This window comes from Lytechinus pictus, chromosome 3 (assembly GCF_037042905.1).
Source record: "Lytechinus pictus isolate F3 Inbred chromosome 3, Lp3.0, whole genome shotgun sequence".
In the NCBI taxonomy this organism is placed as follows: Eukaryota; Metazoa; Echinodermata; class Echinoidea; order Temnopleuroida; family Toxopneustidae; genus Lytechinus; species Lytechinus pictus.
Window position 1 is genome coordinate 43,152,321 of NC_087247.1, and position 25,572 is coordinate 43,177,892.

General features: G+C 34.7%; 1 protein-coding gene across 3 annotated transcripts; it reads right to left on the reverse strand.

Moving 5' to 3' along the window:
* On the reverse strand, positions 1 to 25,455 carry LOC129257187 (deoxyribonuclease-1-like). 3 transcript variants are annotated; one of them, XM_064097880.1, is made up of 10 exons: positions 25,414 to 25,455; positions 15,925 to 15,997; positions 14,909 to 15,062; positions 11,693 to 11,781; positions 9,413 to 9,496; positions 8,345 to 8,448; positions 7,603 to 7,715; positions 5,196 to 5,350; positions 2,568 to 2,655; positions 1 to 678 (listed from the first exon to the last, which is right to left on the reverse strand). In XM_064097880.1, the coding sequence occupies exons 2-10, from the start codon at positions 15,972 to 15,974 to the stop codon at positions 631 to 633; spliced, it is 885 nt and encodes a 294-aa protein (XP_063953950.1). In that variant the 5' UTR covers positions 15,975 to 15,997; positions 25,414 to 25,455; the 3' UTR covers positions 1 to 630. The 3 variants fall into 3 exon arrangements, with proteins under 3 accessions (XP_063953950.1, XP_054751437.2, XP_063953951.1); XM_054895462.2 differs by lacking the exons at positions 15,925 to 15,997; positions 25,414 to 25,455 and adding an exon at positions 24,771 to 24,871; XM_064097881.1 differs by lacking the exons at positions 15,925 to 15,997; positions 25,414 to 25,455 and adding an exon at positions 20,083 to 20,137.
* Positions 25,456 to 25,572: the final 117 nt, after the last annotated feature.

Consider the following 25,572-nt stretch of genomic DNA (forward strand, 5'->3'; position numbering starts at 1 on the left):
ATGTTGCACAGATTGGAATTTAATCACTTTTTAAATTATCGATTACACGTATAATTAATATTTAAACATACTTTAGGTGAATATTCATTATTATGAACCTCTTGGGGATAGTCATTCACTGTAGCCATTATTTTACACGGCTTGGTATAATAGCACGAAATATTGTCGTATGCCTTACTAAAGGTATTATGATGAGTGGTACATGTAAGCAAATAGTTGGTCTCTGATTTCAATTCATTTGTTTTTATTTCATTTGAATTTACTAACATATTTATCCACAATCATGAGGAAGGAACGACAAAATTATGATAATCACTATAATGGTGATGATCGATGATTTAAAATTTCTGATATAATTCTTCTTGCTATCATTATTTTATGAATATCATCATTGCTATCATTACTACAAGACTGTATTTTATCATCATTATCACCAACCATCGTTTTCCTCACCCTCTTCTTCATCCTCTTCCTCCTCCTTATTTAATTATTAACATAATCTTGCATAAATCTAGCGATTATTATATTCACTCCATTAATTGTGTTTACGATTAAGTTTATAGCTGATAAAAAGTTGAATTATTAGAGTTATCCATTATCAATGAATCTGTCCAAACGTATAAAGTGGTATCAGTAGAGATCGAAATAAACAGGATAATGATCGCTGACATCCTTCGCCTGTAAGTGTGTGTTTAGGGAGAGAGAAAGAGAAATAGAGAGAGGGTGTGGTAGGGGTCGGTTTGACTAAGTATCATTATATTGTTATCGACGTTGTCAGTCACCAAATAAAAAACGTACTATCTACGAATATATATATATGTATATATATATATGTATATATATATATGCGTGTGTGAGGGTGTGTGTGTGTGTGCGGGTGTGTGTGTTACCATATTCATACTGGTAAAGTCACACTGGATGTTAGAAATAATGAAAACATTAAAATACTTAAAGGGATGGTCCGGGCTGAAAATATTCATATCTAAATAAATTAGAGTAAAATTCACAAAGCAAAATGTTGAAAATTTCATCAAAATTGGATAACAAATAACGAAGTTATTGAATTTTGAAGTTTCTCAATATTTTGTGAAAACAGTTGTATACAAATCATCATGAATATTCATTAAGTGGGCTGATGATGTCACATTCCCTTTTTCCTTTTTTGTTATGTCATTACATGAAATCATAAATGTTTCTTTTTTTCATGCATAATTATTTAAAAGATGTTTCTCTATTATGGTGAAATAAGTTGCAGCAATAAATAATTAATGCACTTAATCAGTTGCCAATCCATTTGTTTTAGTTCTTGGTAGAAATTTTTTGAATAAACCTAATTTCGTATGATAAAATACAAAAGAACAAGTGGGGATATGACATCATCAGCCCACCTGATGAATATTCATAAAGACATGCCTAGAACTGTTTCACCGGAATAATGCAAATCTTTAAAATTCAATAACTTTGCTATTTGTGATCCGATTTTGATCAAATTTTCAGCATTTTGCTCTGTGAAATTTACTCTAATCATTGAGATAAAAATATTTCCAGCCCGGACCATCCCTTTAACAATTTAAACTGACGAAGACCATCGTAGGCCTATACCTAAAAAGACAAATGTTGACGAAAGACGAATTATAACAAATAGTTATAGGCCTATGGGTTGTATATATATATATATATTTCTTCCATTATGCTTTTTAGTGGATTCTCATGAAATTTCACGCATATACAATAAGCACGATAAGAAAACGCCCGCGTACATTGCATTATAATCATGATAATTATTAACTGCCGTTATCACCGATTCATGTCTATCAGAACCACATGATTTGAATAAAAAATGAAAAAATGATACTGAAAAGATCATCAAAATTGGCAGGGGCTTGGGAATGATTTATAAAGAAAGGGTATTGGTTTGCTGAAAAAATGACAAGTAAAAAAATAATATATATTATAATTTTTACAAAACAGTTTACACCAAGCGGTATGCGAATGAGCAAACACTGAAATGGCAGTATTTATTTTGCATTATGTAACATGCAGTTGCAGACATTTTCATTTCATTTCATGTCATTCAAAATAATCAAGAGCTTGGTTGATTTTTTAACATCATGATTGCAATTTATCTTTATAAACTGATCATATCGGAGTCCTTAATTTAAGGATAGTATAACCATAGAGCTATAGCTCTATGGTATAACAATTGCCTGACAAAACGATACTTCCCTTTCTGTTTCATGTTGATTCTTTCTTTCTCTTTTCTTTCTTTTTTCTTTCTTTCTATTTCTCTCTCTCTTTCTTTCTTTCTTTCTTTCAGGGGCCGTTTTGAATGAGCCATTATCTTGTGCTTTTTGTGATCCCACCACTATCATTACAATGATGATACTTTTGGACATTTTGATTGAATCGAAGGAACTCATCTATGAAAAAAAAATCATGATGTCACAATTACATTTATTCAATTTTTTTCTCTATATCTATTCTATTTAAATCAACTTGTTTGTGGAGGTAGACTTGACTTTCAAGGGATGCAATAATGGGATAATTGAAAAAAAAAAGTTCTGTACCTCTTCCTGAGTGAGCCGATAATATGACTGGAAGTTGAAGACGAACCCGGAACTTCTGTCACCCTCGTCGATACCAGCAAGTACGATCCTATTGTGATTGAAATAGTAATGGAATTGAATATGATATATATTTTTATAAACCTCTCTTTAAGAATATCGAATAATCCATCCCTCTCATTGTTCAAAAGTGAGGTCATGTATTTGACCATGCCTCCAGAACAATAAACTAAGTTGGTTACCCAGGGCAACGGGCATAGTTCACAAGATTTCTGCCCATTGCCCCTGGACCCGCCCCATAACAACGGGCATAGTTAAATTTGGCTGAGATCCCCATTTCATTGCGTGCAAAATGTTGCTTTAGTGCGGTGATTGCGGATACCATGGAAATTAGCGCGATTTGATCATAAAGAGTAATATATGGATTTAAATGAAAATTTCAAGACAACTCGCGCATTTACGGGCTTATCATGCTTATTGCCCGAGTGCGCGTAACGGATATGACGATTCTTGACTTCTGCTTGTTCTATCCCCAATATTTTATTGAGTAGTATTAACAAAATAACACATTATTGGAAGAATCTAGTCGCGTTGCGGTCCTTCGAGCCTTTTGAAACAACCATGCCTCTCATAGCAGTCCAATTATCTATGAATCATCGAGGGGGGTACCCAGGTGGACCACTTCCATTGACGAGTGGATGAATACCAGGCGCGACCAAAAATGATTGCGTAAAAAAGTCTCTTTTTCAAGATTGGGCACGTTACGTACGTAAAGTAACAAGGGTGTCAAAAACAATAAAATACTGGAAAGGGGGTAGCCTATATATTTCATTTCGCTAGCAAAGCTACGTGTTTACGGTCGAATTTGCGAGGGTATGCGAGACTAAAATGCTTTATAAAGGATGTACTGTTGCCCCAACACTATGTGTTAAAGGGATGATCCATGCTGGAGATATTTATATCTCAATAAATAGAGTAAAATTTACAAAGCAAAATGCTGAAAATTTTATCAAGATCGGATGACAAATAACGAAGTTATTGAATTTAAAGATTTGCATTATTCCGGTGAAACAGTTCTAGGCATGTCTTTATGAATATGCATTAGGTGGGCTGATCATGCTGATGATGTTATATCCCCTCTTGTTCTTTTGTATTTTATTATATAAAATTAGGTTTATTCAATTTTTTTTCTACCAAGAACTAAAACAATTGGATTGACAACTAATAAAGTGCACTTGTTATTTATTGCCGCAACTTATTTCATCATATTGGAGACACATCATTTACACATGAATGAAATAATGAAACATTTATGATTTTATGTATTACATTACAAAAAGGAAAATGGGGATGTGACATCATCAGCCCACCTGATAAATATTCATGACGATATGCATATGACTGTTTTCACAAAATATTGATAAACTTAAAAATTCAATAACTTCGTTATTTGTTATCCGATTTTGATGAAATTTTCAGCATTTTGCTCTGTGAATATTACTCTAGTATTTGAATATAAATATTAAGAGTCCGATTTGAGTGAGGTGTAGGAGGTGGGCGGTACTAATAAACCCAGTGTAAGTAAAGGTAAAGCCGACGGCCGTGCCATATTGTAATGAAAATATCGATGTACTTGTTTAGGGGGTAAATTCAAGGAATTATGGGTACCGTTTTTGTTTCCAATACTTGTTATAAGGGTAGGGTTTCACACGCCAATACTTGTCAAGAGGTGCATTTTCAGAATATGGAAAATACTTGTTTATGGTACTTTTCGGAACCCCATGGTCGCGCCTGGTATCCACACGTCAATGGAAGTGCCCCCCCCCCCCCGGGTAAAATCTTTTATCTGTTGGGTATACATGAATATCAGAACTCATTTGATCACAATGGATGAAATAGAAAATCTTACAAAACAATTATGAATCTTCAATATCTTCGGCTTAGATAAATTTCAAGTGGATGAAACAAAAAGAAATATATCAGTTACTAGGATCAAGTATACTCTGTTTCCCTGCGAAAGAAGTCCCCCAAAATGCCCCATGAGAAGAGAATAAAATGTTTTGTGGGTGGACCTTTGATGAGTAACATATAGCGTTTCACTTATGGCACATCCGACAATGGATAATGGATGGATTCAGCAATGTAAGCAGATATCAAGAACACCGAGCAGGAAATAGCAGAAATAGCAGACATTTTATAATTCTTTACTATATAATATTGAATTGAATCTCATCCTTTGGGCAAAATTTTCATTTGAAATCTTGCATTTATCTTTAAAAGTCTACTATTCATTTTCAAATTCGAATTCCTTATATGAAATATTATAAAACACATGTTGTGTGATGTGATCTAACATGATCATTTAAAATAAATTGTCAGGCCTTGAATGGGGTGGAAATGTTTGGTTACAATGTTTGTATAAAGCATTTTGAAACAACATTTGTGTATAACCGTACCTCTGTTTACAAAGAAAAAGATCATAGCGAGAAGTTGCGCTAAATTTGACCGCCGGAAAATTTCAGTGAAATTAAATGATACAATGATCACTATAACATTGGAGTGTTATAATAAAGTCCTACATATTGAACCTTAAAAAAAAACTCGGCATCGTGTCAGGCATGCCATTCCTACCTGTCATATGCACAGTTAGTAGATGAGACCGTGGTGTCGGCATTATCCGAAATAAGCCAATCAAATTTATTGTCTGTCCAAAGACTGATGTCATCCCAGTCATTCTGACCAACATAGCTACAATCAGCATTCAAATCGCCCATGATGATGGAGGCCTGTACAAATTGATCAAGATCCATAATGGTTTAACAAGTTTATAGCTTGAAGTCTAGATATATGTATATATATGCGAGCGCGAAGCGCGAGCTGAAAAATGATATTCCGATCTGAAGAAGGCATAAGTTATACACTTTTTCAAGCACTGTGTAGGGACATTGTGAAGTGGATATGGATTGCAATAATAAATGGTGCGAGCGCGAGGCGCGAGCTGATATATAGTGTTATTTTGATCTACATGTATTTATGACCGGGATAGTTTAAAGACATAATGTCATCATATATGAAAATGATGAATATCTTCCTATTCCTTTTCCAAAGCTCGAGATGAAATTTGTTCATATTCCAATCTGAAAAAAGGGACAATTTCATTATTATGAATTCGTGGATATATTATTATATTATTTATCATTCTAGTAAGCCTGATGAGAGCGCGAAATTTGTTGATATTAAGGCCTGAAAGCTGGAAATTTTAAACACTTTTATAACTATGGATAGGATGCATGGGTTAATATAACAATCGATGCAAGCGCAAATCTCGAGCCGAAACTTTTGATCAACTGTCATGAAAAGGTTTTTTTTAAAGTAGTTTGTTAGAATTAATTTAGAGATATACATAACTCACCTGGATCCGCCAATGGAAAAGGGGTTTGCCATGTTCCAGTTTATTCATTGGCAGAAAATAATTTTATGCCTATTATTATGAGATTCCTGCGTAATGTAGGGCCTACCTTAACAAAAATTGCAATGATAGATGGAATCATTTCCCGCGCGGAGCGCGAAGAGAAATCATGATTTTGTACTGTACTATAAATGTACAAACTGAATTTTATATTGTGTAGGGAGGTTGTATTAGGGTGGAATTGTCTCGGGGTAACTGTCCGGGTGTGTAGGGAGGTTATCTTAGGGTAGAATTGTCTCGGTGTAACTATCCGGGTGTGTAGGGAGGTTGTCTTAGGGTGGAATTGTCTCGGAGTAACTGTCCGGGTGTGTAGGAGGTTGTCTTAGGGTGTAATTGACTCGGGGTAACTGTCCAGGTGTGTAGGGAGGTTGTCTTAGGGTGTAATTGTGTCGGTGTAACTGTCCGGGTGTGTAGGGAGGTTGTCTTAGGGTAGAATTGTCTCAGTGTAAATATCCGGGTGTGTAGGGAGGTTGCCATAGGGTGGAGTTGTCTCGGGGTAACTGTCCGGGTGTGTAGGGAGGTTTTCTTATGGTGGAATTGTCTCGGGGTAACTGCCCGGGTGTGTAGGGAGGTTTTCTTAGGTTGGAATTGTCTCGGGGTAACTGTCCGGGTGTGTAGGGAGGTTGTCTTAGGGTGGCATTGTCTCGGGGTAACTGTCTGGGTGTGTAGGGGGGTTGTTTATGGTGGAATTGTCTCGGGGTAATTGTCCGGGTGTGCAGGAAGGTTGTCTTAGGGTGGAATTGTCTCGGGGTAACTGTCCGGGTGTGTAGGGAGGTTGTCTCATAGGGGGTATGTACTGTTGTCTATGGGTAACTGTCCTGGTGGGTGTTTCATAAAGCTATTCGTAAAGTTACGCACAACCTTACGCACGACTGGAACATGATCTTGGGTCCTAACTCAATTACATAGGGATACATCACTTGGCATGAGAAAGGGTTACCAGTCGTGTGTAAAGTCATTCGTATCTTACGAACAGCTTTATGAAACACCAACCGGGTGTACAGGGAACTTAAAAGGGATATTTTTTTATGGGTTTGTTCTCAGCATTTCTTGAATTCTTTTCTGTAAGAGATGAGTTCGTTCCCTGAACAAACAGTTGTTTTTTATTCCTTTTGACGAAAAAATTAAAGAAATGAGGTGAGAATATAATGTAAGATATACAGTTTCAGATTTGCCTTTTGATTTATTCATTGTTTTTTCTTCATGCACGGATCTACAAGAAGCAATGTCACTCCCTGGTCGCGAGTTGGCACATCAGGGGAACGTTTCATGAAAGGATGTGTCGGACGTAGTTTCCGACAAGTCCTGTTTCATCTGACAATTACCATAGTAACAGTGCCTCTCAGCCAATAAGAATCAAAGGAAGTTGTGAGATCTGACAACTTGTAGGACAAAAATGTTGATGAAGCACTCCCAAAGTATACGCCTCTTTGAGGAGAATTGCCCGGCCCTTTCTATACAGTATAGTTATAGACTCTTTATCAACTAATGTGTCGTGCCCCTTCCCCATTGTGAAATCCTTGGTCCACCCTGTATCATATTTCTTTGATCAATCAATGACAAACTCACGTCAGTGCCATATTTTTTAGCAGCTTCTTCGTATACAGCGGGAAGTGAATCAATCTCATTTACAGCATCGTCTGGTTTAGCATGAAGTCCAATAACCGTAAAGTCAGAGACACCTGAAAAGCGATAGAAACAGGTAAAATGATATATCGTTATTGCTATTATTACGGAAGCTTTAAAGTGCCGTCGACTTGTCAACAAAATAACATTATTCTGATGACTTAGCGAGATAAGTATCTTGCCAAGTTGACATTCACCTTTTCGTATGTCGACTTGGCAAGATATAATACCTCGCCAAGTTGACATAACTTTTGTCTTGGCGAAATAAATAATCTCGCCATCTCTATACAAGTCGATGGCACTTTAAAGCTTCCGTATATTATCATCGTTATTGACATATTTAGAGTCCGGGTGGCCCAAAAATAGGAGGGAAAGACAACCTAAACAATATAATAGAATCATACGGGTATCATAAAGTTACACAAACATATCGCTCAATAATGTATACTCTTCTCCGTTCTTTGTTCCCTTTCTTCTTCGTTTTTCCATTTCCTCTCTCTCAAAATTCTAAGGGACAGTTTACCCTGCCTTGTGGCGGCGCCCTGACATTGCAAAAATTATCAAAAGAACAAGCTGTTGTTTGTCACATGCACACTCACGCACCCTCATATTCACCCACACTCACCCCATACATCCTCAGGCTCGCATATCCCCTTACACAATCAAGAGTTAGGATGCGATTTACTTAGTGATTTCAAGCTCTTGAAGTTGACCACGTAAGGTTCCCTCTCGAACTCGTCGTTTGGTTCTTCGTATGTGAAACTTCCCTTGACTTGGAATTCACTGTGCCTGTTGGTCAAACATCATAAGCAACATCAAAATGATATGTCACATTGTGCAGGGGCCGCGGAATGGGGGGGGGGGGGGGTATAAAAACGTAAAATGGCCACCTGATTGTGTGGTATTTTTTAGCATGGTCAGCCCCCTCCCCACTTTCTAAACCGTTCCGTACCCTCTGTTGAGGAATTTTAATTTGGTAGACTATTTCTTAATCAATTAAAAAATGATAATATAATATATGTAAAATATTAGGTTTAAAAAGATATAAAGGTGAAGTGTTATGAAAACACAACATATTAACATAAAAGAAAGAAGAAGAAGACAAAAAATCTTAACACCAAAGAAATGCTCAATATTTGATTGGAAAATGGAGTATACTTAAAGCCAAGGTATGGCTTGTATAGAATTCACCAATGAAAATGCAATAGGAATATTGTCAAAGAGATGGAAAAACTAATATATATATTGAAAAATATACAAACAAGAGGGAAAAAAACACAATCAATAAAAATACATAGTTCAGTATTTAATTTATTTAATTTATTATATAGTCGTGCCCAACGCGGTGATTTTGTGTGTAAAACCCTGTGGATAATAAGGTTCGATGCATATCATAGATTGATAAAATCGATTTTGAACTGAATTCTGTTTACTGGTTGCTCGTTCGTCTATCCGGCCATCCATCCGTCCCAGTTAGACTACAGTTCATGGTATTGTATTGAATTAATTGTAATTCAGGAAATTACATACAATCTTAAAATAGTTGGGCAAAAAATTCCCAACTTTTAACCAACCCTGGGCAACATACTGTCCACGCAACTATTGGTTAAAATCTGTCCAAATTGGGTAATACATTTGCTAAACTGGATAGCAATTGCCCAGAATATACATTTTTTTTACCAACATACATTACCGAAAACAGTGGACAGTATGTTGCCCAACATTTAAGTGTGTATATTATGCTTAAACTTACTTATAGAAGTACGCGTACTGCTCTTTACTAGAAGTCCTCCCCACACGTGGGCCCAATGCCATTGCATATTGGTTTCCAGAAGCTCTGTTTAACAATGTGCGGAAAAGAGAACGTTTATTAGGAAAAAAATCAATACAACAATGCTTATTAAAAAAACATGAAAAGGGCTTTGTAGTGATTTTTTGCAATCTCCTACAGGTGGCTGTAACTGTTCCTGCTCGTTGCTATATTAATGCGTGTTTCCTCAAACTATTCCGGAAACTGTTATGATGTGGAATAAAATAAAAACTTTAGGTTCAGCGGGTACTAAAACTATTTCCAGATCATTTATTTAAACCGGGTGCTTAGAGCGGATGGCCGATCAAGATAAAGGAATCCGAGTATATATATTTTTTAATACAAAACCACATCTTTGGCACAAAATAAACTGAAAATTTCTGATAGCTTTCTGACATCCAAACGCTAAAATTTTAAATAAAGGTTTCAAAGGATCATTTTTTTATATAATTATAAAAATAAACACAGTACCAAGGGACTGAGCGGCTTATCTCAAAAGTGGAAATTCAAATTTTCACACATAAACAATCACTAATAAAAGATGGCATGATTAAATTAGGTAGCCCTGAAAATGTCATTATTCACCCTTTACCAAAGCTTCAGACGGGCTGTCACAATATTGGTCTTTTAAAGGAGAATGAAACTCTTGGAGCAAGTTAGCTTTTGTGAAAGCAGAAAAATCAAAGAATAAGATCAACAAAAGTTTGAGTAAAATAGGACTAGCAATAAAAGAGTTATGAGCATTTGAATGTCGAGATCACTAATGCTATGGAGATCCTCCCATTGGCAATGCGACCAAGATCTATGATGTCACAGATGAACAACTCTCCCCTTTTGGACACTGAAAATATACCCAAAAACATATCTTTTTGCTCATTCTAATCATATGACAAACGATTCATCAATGATATAATGTTGTGAAACCTCTGTACTTGTCCTCTCATAAAGAGAACACCTCACCTTGTGATAGACTCTATAAAAGTGAGAATATAAGTGAAATAAGTACTAAAGTAATGAGGGAGTTGTACGTGTGTGACATCACAGATCTTGGTCGCATTGCCAATGGGAGGAACTACATGGCATTAGTGATCTCAATATTCAAATGCTCATAACTTTCTTATTATTCATTCAATCTTCCTCAACCTTTCAACAATAAGTTTCTTTGATTTTTCTCTTTGATATGGATTCAGCTGGTTTCAAGGGTTTCATTCTCCTTTAACTATTTATTGGTTACAGTACAGGTCTTTTGTTTTGCAATTTCTAGGTGCTGTAGCAACAGACCCTAAAATTAGGTGAATTTGAATTTTAAGAGCCGATTAGATCTTGTTTTCACTCTATCTGTAGTATTTTTAGAATTGAAAAATGCTTCAAAGAGATGTATACAAGCCTGATACTGATAGCTACTCTTGTATACACGGAGCCCCTATATGATGTGATAAGACGTGGTGTTTTTCAACTCGTTCCCAAGATATATATATATATTTTTGTATATACTTATACTTGTTCGATTGCCTTAACTATGACGTTCCCTTGGCTAACTAACTCGCTCCTTAGTGTTTTAAGTCATCGTAAATAAGCCTGAAAAGGAGGTCGAGGGAACGTTATTTTACCTTGGGAATCTCCAATTATACTTGACAAATTTTGGTGTTGCATTCAGTGGTGCGCTTCATGCCTTCCCCTTTACTGACATTAGCCCTGATGAAAAAGAAGTCCCTTTTTCGCTCGTCAACGAGTTCGGGGTTTTATGAAAATCGCTTTATATTTTACGTGGGTTATGTTGAGAAAGGATGAACCTACTAGACGCAGATCAATTTAAAATACCTTATTGTGTGGCGATTGCACATCTCGGGGGGGGGGGGGGTGGGTTCCTACCATGCCCTAACACAAGAGCTTATCAAGATTGACCTATTTATTTTTGTTTGTAGTTCATGGAACACATGCAAAATTCATGAGAAAAACGACTTCACACATCACTTTATCTTCGGTATTTGATGTGCAGATTACCCATTAAACGGTAGTCATGTTTGTGAAAAATGTTAAATTAAAAATGTTATTTGGAATTACATATAGGCCTACATGATGCAAACGGAAATGAAGAGAGGGGGGGGGATGTCACAACTATGCATTTTTATATTTGATATTGTTTCTCCTCTTTACATCAAAATAAACTTTATGACTGTGTGAGGAACCTTGACCTTTAAATCACAAAGTAATAATACTTACGAATTAACTTCATCGAGCAATTGATAGATTGCCACTTGATCGGCATCTCGTATCTCTTGGATAAGAACCATATCATATCGTTTGATTATCTAGATACAAAGTAAGAGACAAAAATATTCCGTTGAATCATATTTATCTTTAAAGACTGAGAGAGAGAGGGGGAGAGAGAGAGAGATGAAGAGGGGGGTAGTGAAAAAAAAGGGGAAACCCGTTTAATCGCACATGGTAGTTATCGAGTTATAGATACAAAAAAATGATGTTTTGTTTCCTTTGAAATATTTTTTTCATCGTTTGTATTCTTGTAGAAGCACAAACATTTTCATTCCATGGAAAAAGTATAGGAATAACAGGAGCCTATTTTAGGTGGGGTGAGCACGGCAGTTAATGAGCCCAAATGTAACTTGATCTAAATATCTATTGAAATTAGGCATTTTGATCGCTTAGTAAAGGTGACGTATCATGTTTGTTTGGGTTTTTTTTCTTAAAAATCGTGGCCACATGCGTGAATTACTTGCCCCTTTCCTCTTCTTATAACCCGTTTTCACATAATACGACTTGTGACTCGGACGGAATCGATTGATTGATTGATTGATTTGTAGTCTTTTTCATTTCAAAGTCAAACACGTTAACAAAGTAAATGCAATGCAGAATATAAACAACAGAAATAGAAAAATGGAACTAAATGGAAAGCATCGCTTGTTTACGTGAGTCCCCTACAATAAACAACTGATTAAAATATATCAAATTCAAATTGTAATTAACAAGGTTCAAAAGAATAAAAACAAGAATACTATTGGGGTCAAGTTTTTTGTGCTTTAAATACTACACTATGCGAAAAATTAATGTAATCATGACAATATATCATAATTATCCTTGGTATAAAAAATATCAACAAACTTAAGGTAAAACAATTGAAATAAAAATAGATTAGGCAAGACAGGACAGAAAATGATGTATTTTAGAGAGAAAAAACAGACAGTGTACAAAGGAAGATAAGACAGGACAAGACATGACATAAAACAATGAACAAAAAACACTTCAGAAAACAAAACACCAGAACAAACAACTAGAACCCAAAACAACAAGAAAAAACTGCATGTTAGGATGAGAGGAGAGGGGACAAGAGAAGAAAGAAGAGAGAAAGAGGAGGAGGAAGTTGCTTCGGTATAGAGACTTTGGAAATCTTCGGTTTACATTTATGGATAAGAATTTTTTTATCCCTTTACTGAAACTTAAATGTGTCGGTTTATCGCGCGCTGATTATAAAATAAGCGTGTTATTCAGAAAGATGGTTCTAGCTGTTGGAACACTGAATATTGACATTTTTAATAAACATGGAATAAAAGTATTTGGCAGTTCATTTCTCACTAAAGTATACTTGCGTTTTCCAAGATTATAACTATAAAAATAGCCGATTTTCAAAATATTATGTTTATAGAAAAGTGCATCAGTATGTGAACGAAAATCTGCATGAAAAATAATGCACATGTAGCCTTTTCTGCAAGAGTAGAATTCTGTTCAGGAGGTAGTCAGAACATTTCTCCCATGTTATTACACCATAGTTAACGCGAATCAAAGTTTAATACAAAATTTAATGGCATGAGTAGGGAAGAAAAATCTAACTTTGTGATACCGATATTTCTCGAAATCATTTTACAAATGTGATCTACGTGTTCCTTCCAGGATAGATTGTTGTCAATAGTTACTCCGAGAAATTTAGTATTGTCAACTCTTTGTATATTATTGTATTAAAATAATTATATTACCTGGAAGTCCATCTATAATATAGATATAGATATATAGATATATATATATATTTTAAGACTAAGTGATAATTTACTGGCCTTTGATCCATTCTGAAACCTGTTTCAGTTCATGATGGCAAATATATTGCGTGCATGGATTCTTATGGGAAAAACATATATGAGTCGTCAACCAACAGAATAAAGGATAAAATATTGGAAGGCTTGCAAAAATCATATAAGGAAAAGTAGTGGGTCTTACATAGAGCCTTGCGGAACACCACAATTAACCATTTTGTGTCGGAGCTAGTATTTTTAACAGAGACAAATTGTTTTATATTGTCTAGGTAGTTCCTGGACATCTCCAAGGCCATTCTTTTGACTCCATACTAATTTACGTTTGTATAATAACATTTCATGATTAATGGTAACAACAGCCTTGGAGAAGTCCAGGAACACTCAAACAGTAATGTGTTCAAAATTGCCGATTCCGCTAGAAATCTTATCAACTATTGCTAATAAAGCATGTGTAGTATTATAATTTTTACGAAAGCCAAATTGTGATGGATAAAATAAGTCAAACATATTGAAGAACTTCGTGATGCCAATCAATTTTTCAAGAAAGTTTGGTCAAACCGGTTAATACTATAGTGATATTGGTCGGAAATTACCTAACGCAGTACTGTCACCTTTTTAAAAACAGGAATAATACAAGATAGTTTGAGTGATGAAGGAACAATACCTGTAGACATTCATAGATTAAAGATATATGCCAAGGGTTTAACAATAATAATACATTTTTTCCATTTCTAATTCTTAATTCCATCATGCCCTGAGCTTTGCTTCTTTTTTAATTTATGAATTATTTTCGCCTCTTCTGTAGGAGTAAAATAAATTGAATTTGGGTTGGGGTCATGAAGAAAATCTGTTAGGTGTTATATTGGGTCAGGAATGAGTCTTGAAAGATTTGGGCCAATACCATACAGAAATAATCATTGAAAAGCGTTGCCAATGTACGTGGGTTTTATATAAGTCACGATAAACGTTTATTTTGCAAACAGTAGATTTTTCATATTTAGCTTGCAAACCATTCTTGATAATTTCCAGGTATCTTGTATATCAAATAATTCAGTGAGTCATAGAAACACGAGTGAGAAAGTCGAGGGAATGGTTAGTGGTCGTGATGAGTCATGGAAAAAATGCTTCTGTAGTTGCTCCGTCCATTCTTTTATGTTTGATTTTAGATGTCACAATGATTTTATAATGTTTTAATATATTTCCCTTCCCCTTTCCTAATTCGAAGGATTTACGTGTGTTTAAAAAATTAGAGAGCAAAAGAGAAGGATAAAGTGAAAATGGCGAGATGAGTAGGGTAAAAGGAGAGAAAAAGTTTAGGATGAAAAGTGAAAGAGAAGGGGGAGAGTGATTGCGCAGGGAAAAGAAAAGAAAAACATATTTTGGATGTTTTGATTACCTTTGTGAGGACTTCAACGACATCTGGTTTACCCATCTTTGTCTTTCCCAAGACCTGGATGTTGAAAGCACATATCGTAACGGAGTCGACAACGTTACAGATAACGGCAATCACCGTGACCACAGTCAAGGCTGAATGTAGAAGCTTCATGTTTCTTATAATACAAAGGTATTTAAAGAAATAAAACATATTGATGACTAGATATTCAGTAATCGTCTTTGGAAAGAAAGGGAAAAAATTAAACAGTTATCGCTTTTACATAAAGATACATTTAAAAGAAATCAACAGAGAGAGAGAGAGAGGGGGGGGGGAGATAGATAGGTAGAACATGAGAGAGCCATAGAGGTAGATATAGATATGTATAGGTAGGTAGATAATTTATAAAAATAGGAAATTCCAATGCAGTCTTCGGATAAAATTCAAGTAAGAAGAGGAACAAATTGGTTAACATGGAAATAAACTGAAGAAACTAAGGTAGATGTGCTGAATGAATATAAAGTCACATTGAGTGTCAATCCTATCAGAGGTGGACATATAGGTGGTGTATGATCTGTATTATTATTTGTCAATTACTTACGGTACAACATTTATGACATTACAATATAATATGATAATACGACAAGCACTATCATGATGGTAATGAGGAAGTAGAAGATGATAATGATGATGGTGATGTTGATGATCATCGATTTATTATTTCGGTTTTGTTTTTGTTTACCGGTATTGAATGAACAATTCCTTTCAGAAACTGTTGGAGACATATGGATGGAGAATGAAAAGGAAAAAAAGGTCCAGCTGGGCCTCGTTGCGTAAAAGTTACTATTATGGTAACTTTGCCATCCAATGGTAACTGCCATGGTCACGCTGATCACCGACCAATTAAAATCAAGAATTCCAGACAAGTTACTATAGTGGTAACTGGTAACTTTTATGCAATAAGGCCCGGATGAAACAGAGTGAAATTGTATATATATCAGCTTTTTCATATACATGACAATAGTCTTTAAAATATTTACCCCTCCCTGCCACTGTCGTAAATCCAGGTGGGGACGGGGCTTGGGGCCATGGACCCCGCCCAAAAAGAGTGTTCTGCATGACCAATATTGACCAAAAAAGGAGATCAGGCAAGTAAAGACAAAGTTGGGTGAAATATGATATCATTTTTAGTTATCATATCAATGGAATGTTTCACAAAATTGAGATTTTTTAATTTAAAAAAAATCAAGTTTTGTTCGCTGGCTACGCTCACATTGTAGCTTTTTAGAAATTATTCAATTCAATTAAACTTCTATTTTATTCCGATTGACATTACACAGGCTACACCCAATTTCATATAAAATAATCAGACCAGTAATATAGTAGTATAAAAATGAATGTAAATACAATATGTAATTTCTGTACAAGGAAGAAAGCGTAATACGCAAGAAAACAGCAGGTGCTTGTGTTAGGACACGCCTGTAAGAGTATACAACTAAACAACAACAAATACCACACTGTTAGAAAATTTATACTTAAAAAAACCAAAAATTCCTGCAGCAGCAGAGTCTCGAGAACACCTGTAATCTTACTGCACTATGTAATCTTATATGCATTTGTGTAAAATTACAGAAAATTTGTATTTTGTGTATGTAACTTTATAAATTTATTGTAATAAGACTGTTTTCCCCTTTTTAAAAACAGACCTGTTCTGTAAAATTGTAGAAAAATTGTAAAAAAATCTTTCCTGTTATAACAATTTACAGAATGATTTGGTTATTTCTTTCTGTAAAATCTGTTTTTTTATTTTTCTTCTGTAAAATCTTCTGTTTATTTCAAACACTCCAAAATAAAGGGCTAAGGAAAGGTAAAGAAATAACGGGGAGGAGAATAAAAGAGCTAGAGGGGCGAGCAAGTAGTAAACGAAGAGCGGGTATGAATTACATGTTCTTCGAAGGATACAAGAATATAAATGATAGCACAACAGGCATTTATGATACAAAATGGCAACGAGGAGATTCAAATGTAGGCAGTTATCAGGAATTTTTAAAAAATGGATGTCGACAGGGACTTTCTAATGTATTCAGGAAAATCATTCCATATTTTAGGTCCAGTATACCTAATATTGTGCTGAAAGTGAACTTTTTGTGTTTTGATTTATATTTGGTTTCTATAGAGCGAGTATCATGATTATGGACAGTTGAAATAGGTAATAAAATATCACCGAATTTAGGTGGAAGTTGGGAGTTAACAGACTTATATAAAAAGATACATTGTTGAAGTGTGTTGATATCTCGGAGTTTCAGCAGCTGGAGAGAATTAAATAACAAATCAACGTGTATACACGGCATATTGTTAGTTCCAGAAACGATACGTGCTATTTTATTTTGGAGGGAACATAATTTTTTAAGATGACTTGGGTACGCGTTTGCCCAAACTACATTACAATAGGAAAGATAAGGCAAGATTAAAAAGCAATGTAATGTACGTAATACACTTTTTGGAAGATAAAAACTTAAACGATATATAATACCAATACTATTAAAGATTTTGTTTTCAATTTCGTTAATATGATATGTCCAGCTTAATCTACTATTTACAATAACACCAAGAAACCTTGTTATTTCAAACCATGGGAATAATGTTTTCATTCAGTTTTAACCTCTACATGATGAAAGTCAATATGCCAAGCGGAATTTCATATATAGTTTATTTTTTAAGCGTATTTGCATTGAACCACTGACAAACATTTACTAACTCAATGTTCACAATATTACACAATTGAAGTTTTTTTTATAGAGTATATAATGTCTATATCATCAGCATATATGATAAAAGAAAGAGCTTTGGATGAACGATATCAGTCATTAATAAACAAAATAAAAAGAAGGAGACCAAGTAATGACCTTTGGGGCACCCCGGGGCACCCCACATGTAATTGTCTTATAGTCCGACTGATCACTATTATATACTGTGCATTGTTGACGATTGGAAAGGTAACTACAAAAAAGGTAATGTGCAATTCCACGAATGCCATAATTAGTTAACTTAGATAACAAGATTGTATGATCAATAGTGTCAAAAGTTTTTTGACAAATCTATAATATTCCAATTGCAAAGGAGTCATATTCAAAAGATTCAACTATTTTATTTGTTAATTCAAGAAGAGCCATTTGAGTTGAATGTTTCTGCGGAAACAATATTGTGATTTTAAAAAAACATTTACTATTTTCAAGAAAATAATAGGTTCTTTTATAAATCACTCATTCTAATATTTTTGGGAAAAAAATGAGAGAATTGAGATGGGCCTATAGTTGCTGACCTCCTTTTCTCCCCATTTTCAAACACCGGTGCAATTTTGGTGTTGTTCTGGAAATACTCCAGTATTAAGTGATACGTTGCATATATGACAAAATGGTTCACTAATTGATTTAATAACGAACAATTTTTGGAGAACATTCATCCAATTAATTATTATTGTCAAAACGAAATATTACATATTTCCCGTTGACTTACAGGAGACAAAAACAAAGATTTAGAATTAGGTTCAGGTAGGTATGTTCTAAAATCTATATTACATTTGGCAGAAAGCTTGGATAACTTAGTGCCTATGCCTATTTCAACAAAGAAATTGTTAAACGTGTTTGCAATTTGGAGGGAGTTGGTAGAGACTTCACCATCGCAGATTAAAGAACTGGTGTTAGATTTTCTAGTTTTATTCAATAATAATTTCATTACTTGCAACGTACGATTAACATTGTTTTTGTACTCGTCAAATTTGGATTGATAGTATTTTTCTTGGCCTGACGTTTTAATGTGTTAACTCGTTTAAGGGAATCTCTATATTTTGCCTCATTTCTAGTGGTTGGCTTATGGATACAATTTTTGTATATACTTTTTTTTTATATCGTATAGTTATTTCGAAGAAAGAAAGCTAACATGAATGTACTTAAAAACTTCAGTCTTAATGATTAATTTCCTCCCTATACACTAGAAAATAAAACTGTTAGATCTTCTAGCATCCACTTATCTTACTCAAGAAGAATATGGGTGTTAGCGATCCCCTAATAAAAAATACTGATCGACATCACTAAAAACTAGTGAAAATATCAAATCGGCGACTGCAGTAAGAGGACTAATCTATCACTTTCCGCCTATATTCTTTATCAGGAATTTGTAGTTTTCTGCTATTTCGCACCTTCACTTTGGGAATGACATTCAAATTATTTTGTGCATTGAAGTAAATGGAGGAGTGGCCCATCCTCTGCATGACCAATTGGAAATCCAATAGCTTTCGTAATAATTATATATATTTCTTTTTACTCTCAAAGATCCTAAGTGCCCCATTTGATGTCATATTTTCTTAAAACTCGAGCCTAAATCTACATTTCAAGTGGGCTGAATTTAGAAAGGGTCTTTTCCAATCGCGTTTCTAGAAAACAAACGGCGCCTTGGGCAAGTGCGAAAGTTGCTCTTCTTTTAACCATACATATATATATATATATATATATATACGAAAACAATAAAATATTCGGTCTCGCCGACCTTCACTGCCTAACTGTGTTGGGGAGATGGAAACAACGCCTGGTAGTGTTAGCTAAGTGTAAAATATACATGTATACATACATATACAGTGCGTATAAAAACAAAGTTTACACTTAGAAATAATGCTGTAAAATTATATATTTGCAATATCATGAAGCTTTTCCACATTTAACCATTGGTACAAATCTCTTTGAGCAAATGATGATATTACTGTCAAAAAATATTTCCGCTTGAGTGAGAACCACATACCTTTGAAAAGTTCGTGAAAAATGATTTGCGCAGAGCTAGGAAATAGTTATGTGAATAAAAGAAGATATTAATCATGAAGAATGCATGGACTTTAGCTAGGAAGATTGATTTGAAGGTATGTTTTGCCCTTTTAGCTTGTTTGCTTGCCCAAAACACTTCACAGAGCGCCATTGCGCCCCTCCCCCTCTTCACACACCGAGGCCATCGTGATGATATTTGCTTTACACAAAGCTGTGATGCACATGAAATGGCTTAGGCGTAATTTTAGGTTTGTTAATCATTGTCAAGCTTGGGAAAAGTAAGGAGAAACACGTATTAAATGAAATATGAAATGTAGTCCCACTTCAAATGATAGAAATTTAGTGAAAGAATGCTTGAGATGACTGAGATAAACTTTTATTTACATTCAGTTGTGTCCTCAGATCCAGCTGGCACAAAAAAGAGAAAGGTTGTGCTTACCTAGGGTTAAAATGTTAATTGGGTGGCAAAGTTGTTTAAAAATGTTAAAATATATCTGTTTTATTTCAATTCGCTAAAAATACAAAGGAAATGTATGAGAAATGTACCACACGGTCAGTTTATTTTCGCCCTTTTTCCTATACAGTGCGTATCAAAAAAAGTTTACACTTTGAAAAAGCCCTGGGAATTAAAAAAATATACGACATGTGGGTAAATTTTTAACATATAATGTTGGATTTGGGTCTCATCTATCCAATAAAATTAAAAGTTTTGACAGAATGTTACACTTGACTGAGCACTGTCCATTTTTGTAAAACTTGCAGAAATCTGTTTGCGCAGAAATGCTTGTTTTCACGCTGTGTCAAGGGAAAAGGGCAAAATCAAAGTTACCCTGCGAAACATTTCTCATACATTTTCCTTGCACTTTTAGTCAATTGAAATAAAATGGATATATTCAAGCGTTTTGTAACAATTTTGCCACTCAAATTAAAATTTCAACACTTAGTAAGCACAACCTCTACTCTTTTTATGCCAGCTGGATCTGAGGACATAACTAAATCTAAACAAAAGTTTATATCAGACATCTCCAGCATTTTTTCACTAAGTTTTTATCATTTAAAGTGGGTTTACATTTCATTTTCATTTTATACTTGTTTCTCCACACTTTTTCCCAGCTTGACAATGATTAACAAGATGAAAATCAAGCCTAAGCCATTTCATGTAAATCGCAGCTCAGTGTAAAGCATTATTGCCACGATGGCCTCGGTGTGTGGGGGAGTGGGGTGGGGCGCAATGCACTCTTTAAAGTGTTTTGGGCAAGGAAACAAGTTTAAAAGGGTAAAAGATATCTTCAAATCAATTTTAGTAGCTAAATTCCACATGTTTTTCACGATTAAGGTCTACTTTTATTCGCATAACTATTTCAAAGTTCTGCGCAAATCATTTTTCACAAACTTTTCATAAGTAAGTGGTGCTCACTCAAGCGGAAATATTTTTTGACAGTTTTATCGTCATTTGCTTAAATGGATCTGTACCAATGTTAAAATGTGGAAAAATCATCAGGATATTACAAATGTATAATTTTACAGGATTTTTTCTAAGTGTCAACTTTTTTTTTATACGCACTGTATAGACACATCATCAAAGTGAGCGTTTCTGCGCAAACCGATATCGGCGAGCTTTACAAATATGGACAGTGCTCACTCAAGTATAACATTCTGTCAATTTTTTTTGCTTTTATTTGATAGATGAGACCTAAACCCAAGAATATATGATCACCCTGTTGTATATTTTTCAATTCCCAGGACTTTTTCTAAGTGTAAACTTTTTATTGATACGCACTGTATAATATATATACTGTGTATATATATATATATATATCTCTCTCTCTTTAAGAACCATTGGCAGCTATAGTTGCCCGTAGCCCTCTAGTGCCACTGGCAGCTATAGTTGCCCAAGTAACTTTTATTAGTTTAACCAATTTTACAGCCAGAAAATCAACACCATATTCTGTGTTTTTTATGATGTTATATAGGCAAGGAATTCACAATTGATTTTGTTATATAAAAAATAGTGGTTTACATAGACATTTTTTGAGTAAAATGGCATTTTTGCATCATTATTTTGAAGAGTTGATTTCGGATATTGCCGCGATCTGAATCAAGATTTCCCCTATAGACACGTGTGATATAAAGGTTGTGTGTAGCAATACACGTACTTCTATGGGCAGAGCACAGGCGAGTGTGCGAAGGCATTCAGCTCAGAATTGACCAATGACAGAGCGGTACGATGTCTCTCACCCAACGCTACTCGCCCATTCGCTATTGTTTTATGAATATTCATGAACTATCGATCGGTTCTTTTGCAGGCCGGTATGGTAGTATTCTTGTGTCAAGGCTTTTTTCTGCCTGCAAATGTGCACGGTTTGGGGGAGATTTTTTGGGGGGAGGGGGGGGGGGTGGGGGGAAAGGTCTTTTACTTTTTTTTAGCATTCTCACAAAATTGTTCTCGTTATAAATATATGAGTAAAGAAGGCTGTTATTTCCAACTCGCATCGCACTGCAATCATCACACTCATTATTTATTTATTCATTCATTATTGTTATTATTATTATCATTATTAGTATTACTATTATCGTAATCATTATTATCATTATTGTTATTGTTATTTTCATTATTCTTCTCCTTCACCTTCTTCTTCTTATTATTAATGTTATTTCCATCAGAATCATCATCATTATCATTATGATTATTATTCAAAAATAATTGTTGTAATCATATCAATTGCATTCCTTCTGCAGCCAAACTCTCTCTTCATAAACTTAAGATCAGGTAAATAACGGTTCATATTCGTTTGTGTTTTTATAGCCCAAACCATTAAAAAAAAGAATGATTGACATTGTTATGCTTATCAATATCATATTCAAACTTCTCACAAAAATATGAATCGTTCAATATTCTCCTCGAATAAAATAGGAAGAAGAAAAACAAATAAATGTGATAATTAAAACGGCCGATAATACCGCTTTATTCGTCTCAAGATTTTTTTTTTCAAGGTGGATGTTTTTCCTTTGCTAAATCAAACCATTGGTTAGAGAAAAAGTAAACGGAGTATAAGTAATATCAGATGTTTTGAGGAAAAGAAAGAAAGGGATACATTAACAAAACCGATCAGACCGACCTGTTAGTTGCTGCATCATTTTTGTGATTTTGACATAATATTTAGTAACTGATATCATATTTCAATTTCTGTGTTTTCTGTTATTTTCTTTTCCACTTTTTTTTTCTTGGTCATGATTTTTTTTTTTTTTGGGGGGGGGATCACCCCGAGCCCCCACCCATCAGTATGCCACTGTACAAAGGCACCGTAACCTTTGTAGCACACAATGAAAGGAATTTAAAAAAACACGCTCTCCCATACTTCGGTTTAAAAACATTGTTCTTGCCTAAAGAAGGAACATTCAAAGCTAAAAGAAAACATATTAAAAAAGAACAACAGATCTATTCAAGCAAATAGGAAGATTTGGAAATGAATTTTGACCGCATAATAATGAAAAGGTTAAGAGGAAGTCTGCTGATCAGCAAGAAGTCCGACCATCATATTTATCATTTTATGCCATTTTGGCGCAAGTCTCTTTTTTCACCCCAGACAAAAACATTTCGTGTTCGCTCAAGCATGAACGAAACTATATTATTTTAATGGCATTTGAAGGATAAGACTTCAGACCACCTATTGACACCAAAATATAGAGATCATAACACAAATTTCATAGACTTTTCAAATCTGTCCCGTTTTTTTTTAATACGCACTGTATATATATATATATATATATATATATATATATGTATACATGTATATTTTACACTTAGCTGCACACTACCAGGCATTATTTCCATCTCCGCCCACCACAGTTAAGCAGTGAAGGTCGGCGAGACCGAATATTATATTGTTTTCGTATATACATATATATATATATATATATATATATATATATAAATACATACATGTACGACAGCTTTGGCGACTCTTTTATTTAAATATTGTGTAAAGAAATGGATGAAGAGAACAATATTAAACGTAGCTTAAATCAAGGTTCCCCAGAGCTATCTACCCTTTAGAAAAATTGGTGATGCCGAAAAATGTCTCTGCCGGGAATCGATCCCGGGCCCCGAGCTTAGAACGCCGGTGCCTTAACCACTAGACCACAGAGAAAATCTGTCTATCTGACGGTCAATCGGATCGGGTTCGCCCTAGCCACTAACCCGTCTCTGTGGTCTAGTGGTTAAGGTACCGGCGTTCAAAGCTGGGGGCCCGGGTTCCATTCCCGGCAGAGACATTTTTTCGGCATCACCAATTTTTCTAAAGGGTAGATAGCTCTGGGGAACCTTGATTTAAGCTACGCCTACCATTGTTCTCTTCATCCATTTCTTTACACAATATACATATATGTATATATATATATATATATATATATATATATATATTAGGTTAGCTATGGAAGCATACTTGATCATTTCATACTAAATATACATATATGATATACATATATCAGCCACTGTGGTTCATGTACACGCTAAGCTCTTGTAATATTTATGATCAGAAAGGAAATATGAAAAAGGCCCTAAATCCTGGTGTTCCAGTTTAAAAATCATGAAATACTGTATTTCTTCGTGTATCTTTTAATCTCTTTATCTCTTATCATAACCGTATATCATGTATATGAATGATTTCAAAAGAACTGTCTTGGAGACTGAAAGCAAAAATTACGTGGAATAAACTTTACCTTATATAGGCTTATTAACTAGATTTTTGGCCTTTTCCAAGAGTTATATTCACTTATATAATGGAAGTTTTTTCAGAATAGATACATAAATCAATGATTATTAAAGTTGGAACGACGTAAGCAAACTATGCATTATTTGTTTATGACGCATGTCAACGTATTAAAAGAATTGTAGATCCAAGCAGAATAACTGTAGCATAACATGAATAAAAACCTCGGAATATCATTCTGTTGAATACGTTGACGTAATTGTGCATGTTTTAGGCCATAATCATATGAAATATACTTGCTAAAAGGAAAATGTTGATCTACTACTGCGGAATACATAAATGTGTCAGTGTCACACTTACATGAATTGTCTGTCTTCATTAGATGTGAAATTGTCCGGTCTTGCAGTCTCTGTTACACCGATTGACAGTCTTTGACTGTTGTGCAATAAAGTACACAATAAAGTGGCGACCGCCCTCTTGAATAGAAATATTTTATGAAAGCAGTTTGCAGCAGCAAACAATGGATAAACACATTTTCTGGCAAAATTAAGTTCTGCAAGTAGGCAAAGTTCCTGATACTGCAGAACTGAATTGGAAAAGTGCAAAATGAATCTCAGATTACAAGACATTTAGGCGGATTAATTATTATTTTGCTTACTATTTTCTCACCTGCTTTTCTTTTTTCATTTTCAGCCCCCCTTTTCCTTTGCTTTTCTCCTCATTTTCCCCTTTCCACCCCCTGCATGTGGCGCTCTGGGCACGAGTCCCCGCCCCCCCCCATAGATACGCAATTGTTGACTGCAATCGTCCTGCGCAAAGGTATAAAATAACTACATTGGCAAACGAATGTTTGTTACATATTTTAAAATAATATTAGCAAGAATAGCTAGTTCGCTTTAAATATGGCATGCTATTGAAATAAGTGAAGCGTGCAATAGTCGTCTTAATACTATAATTGAAATAAAGAACTAATCTAAAAAGTATTGAAATCGCCTTTACTCACCAGTTAATCGGTGTTGACGAGCAAAGCTATTTTACACAAACTGACGAGCTCAGCTCGCAATAATAGTATTCATATCATTTTCAATCTTAATAATTAATGCCTAATCTTCTATTGACTCATTTGCACCATCCATCATGATATGGAAATTGATAACTTGAA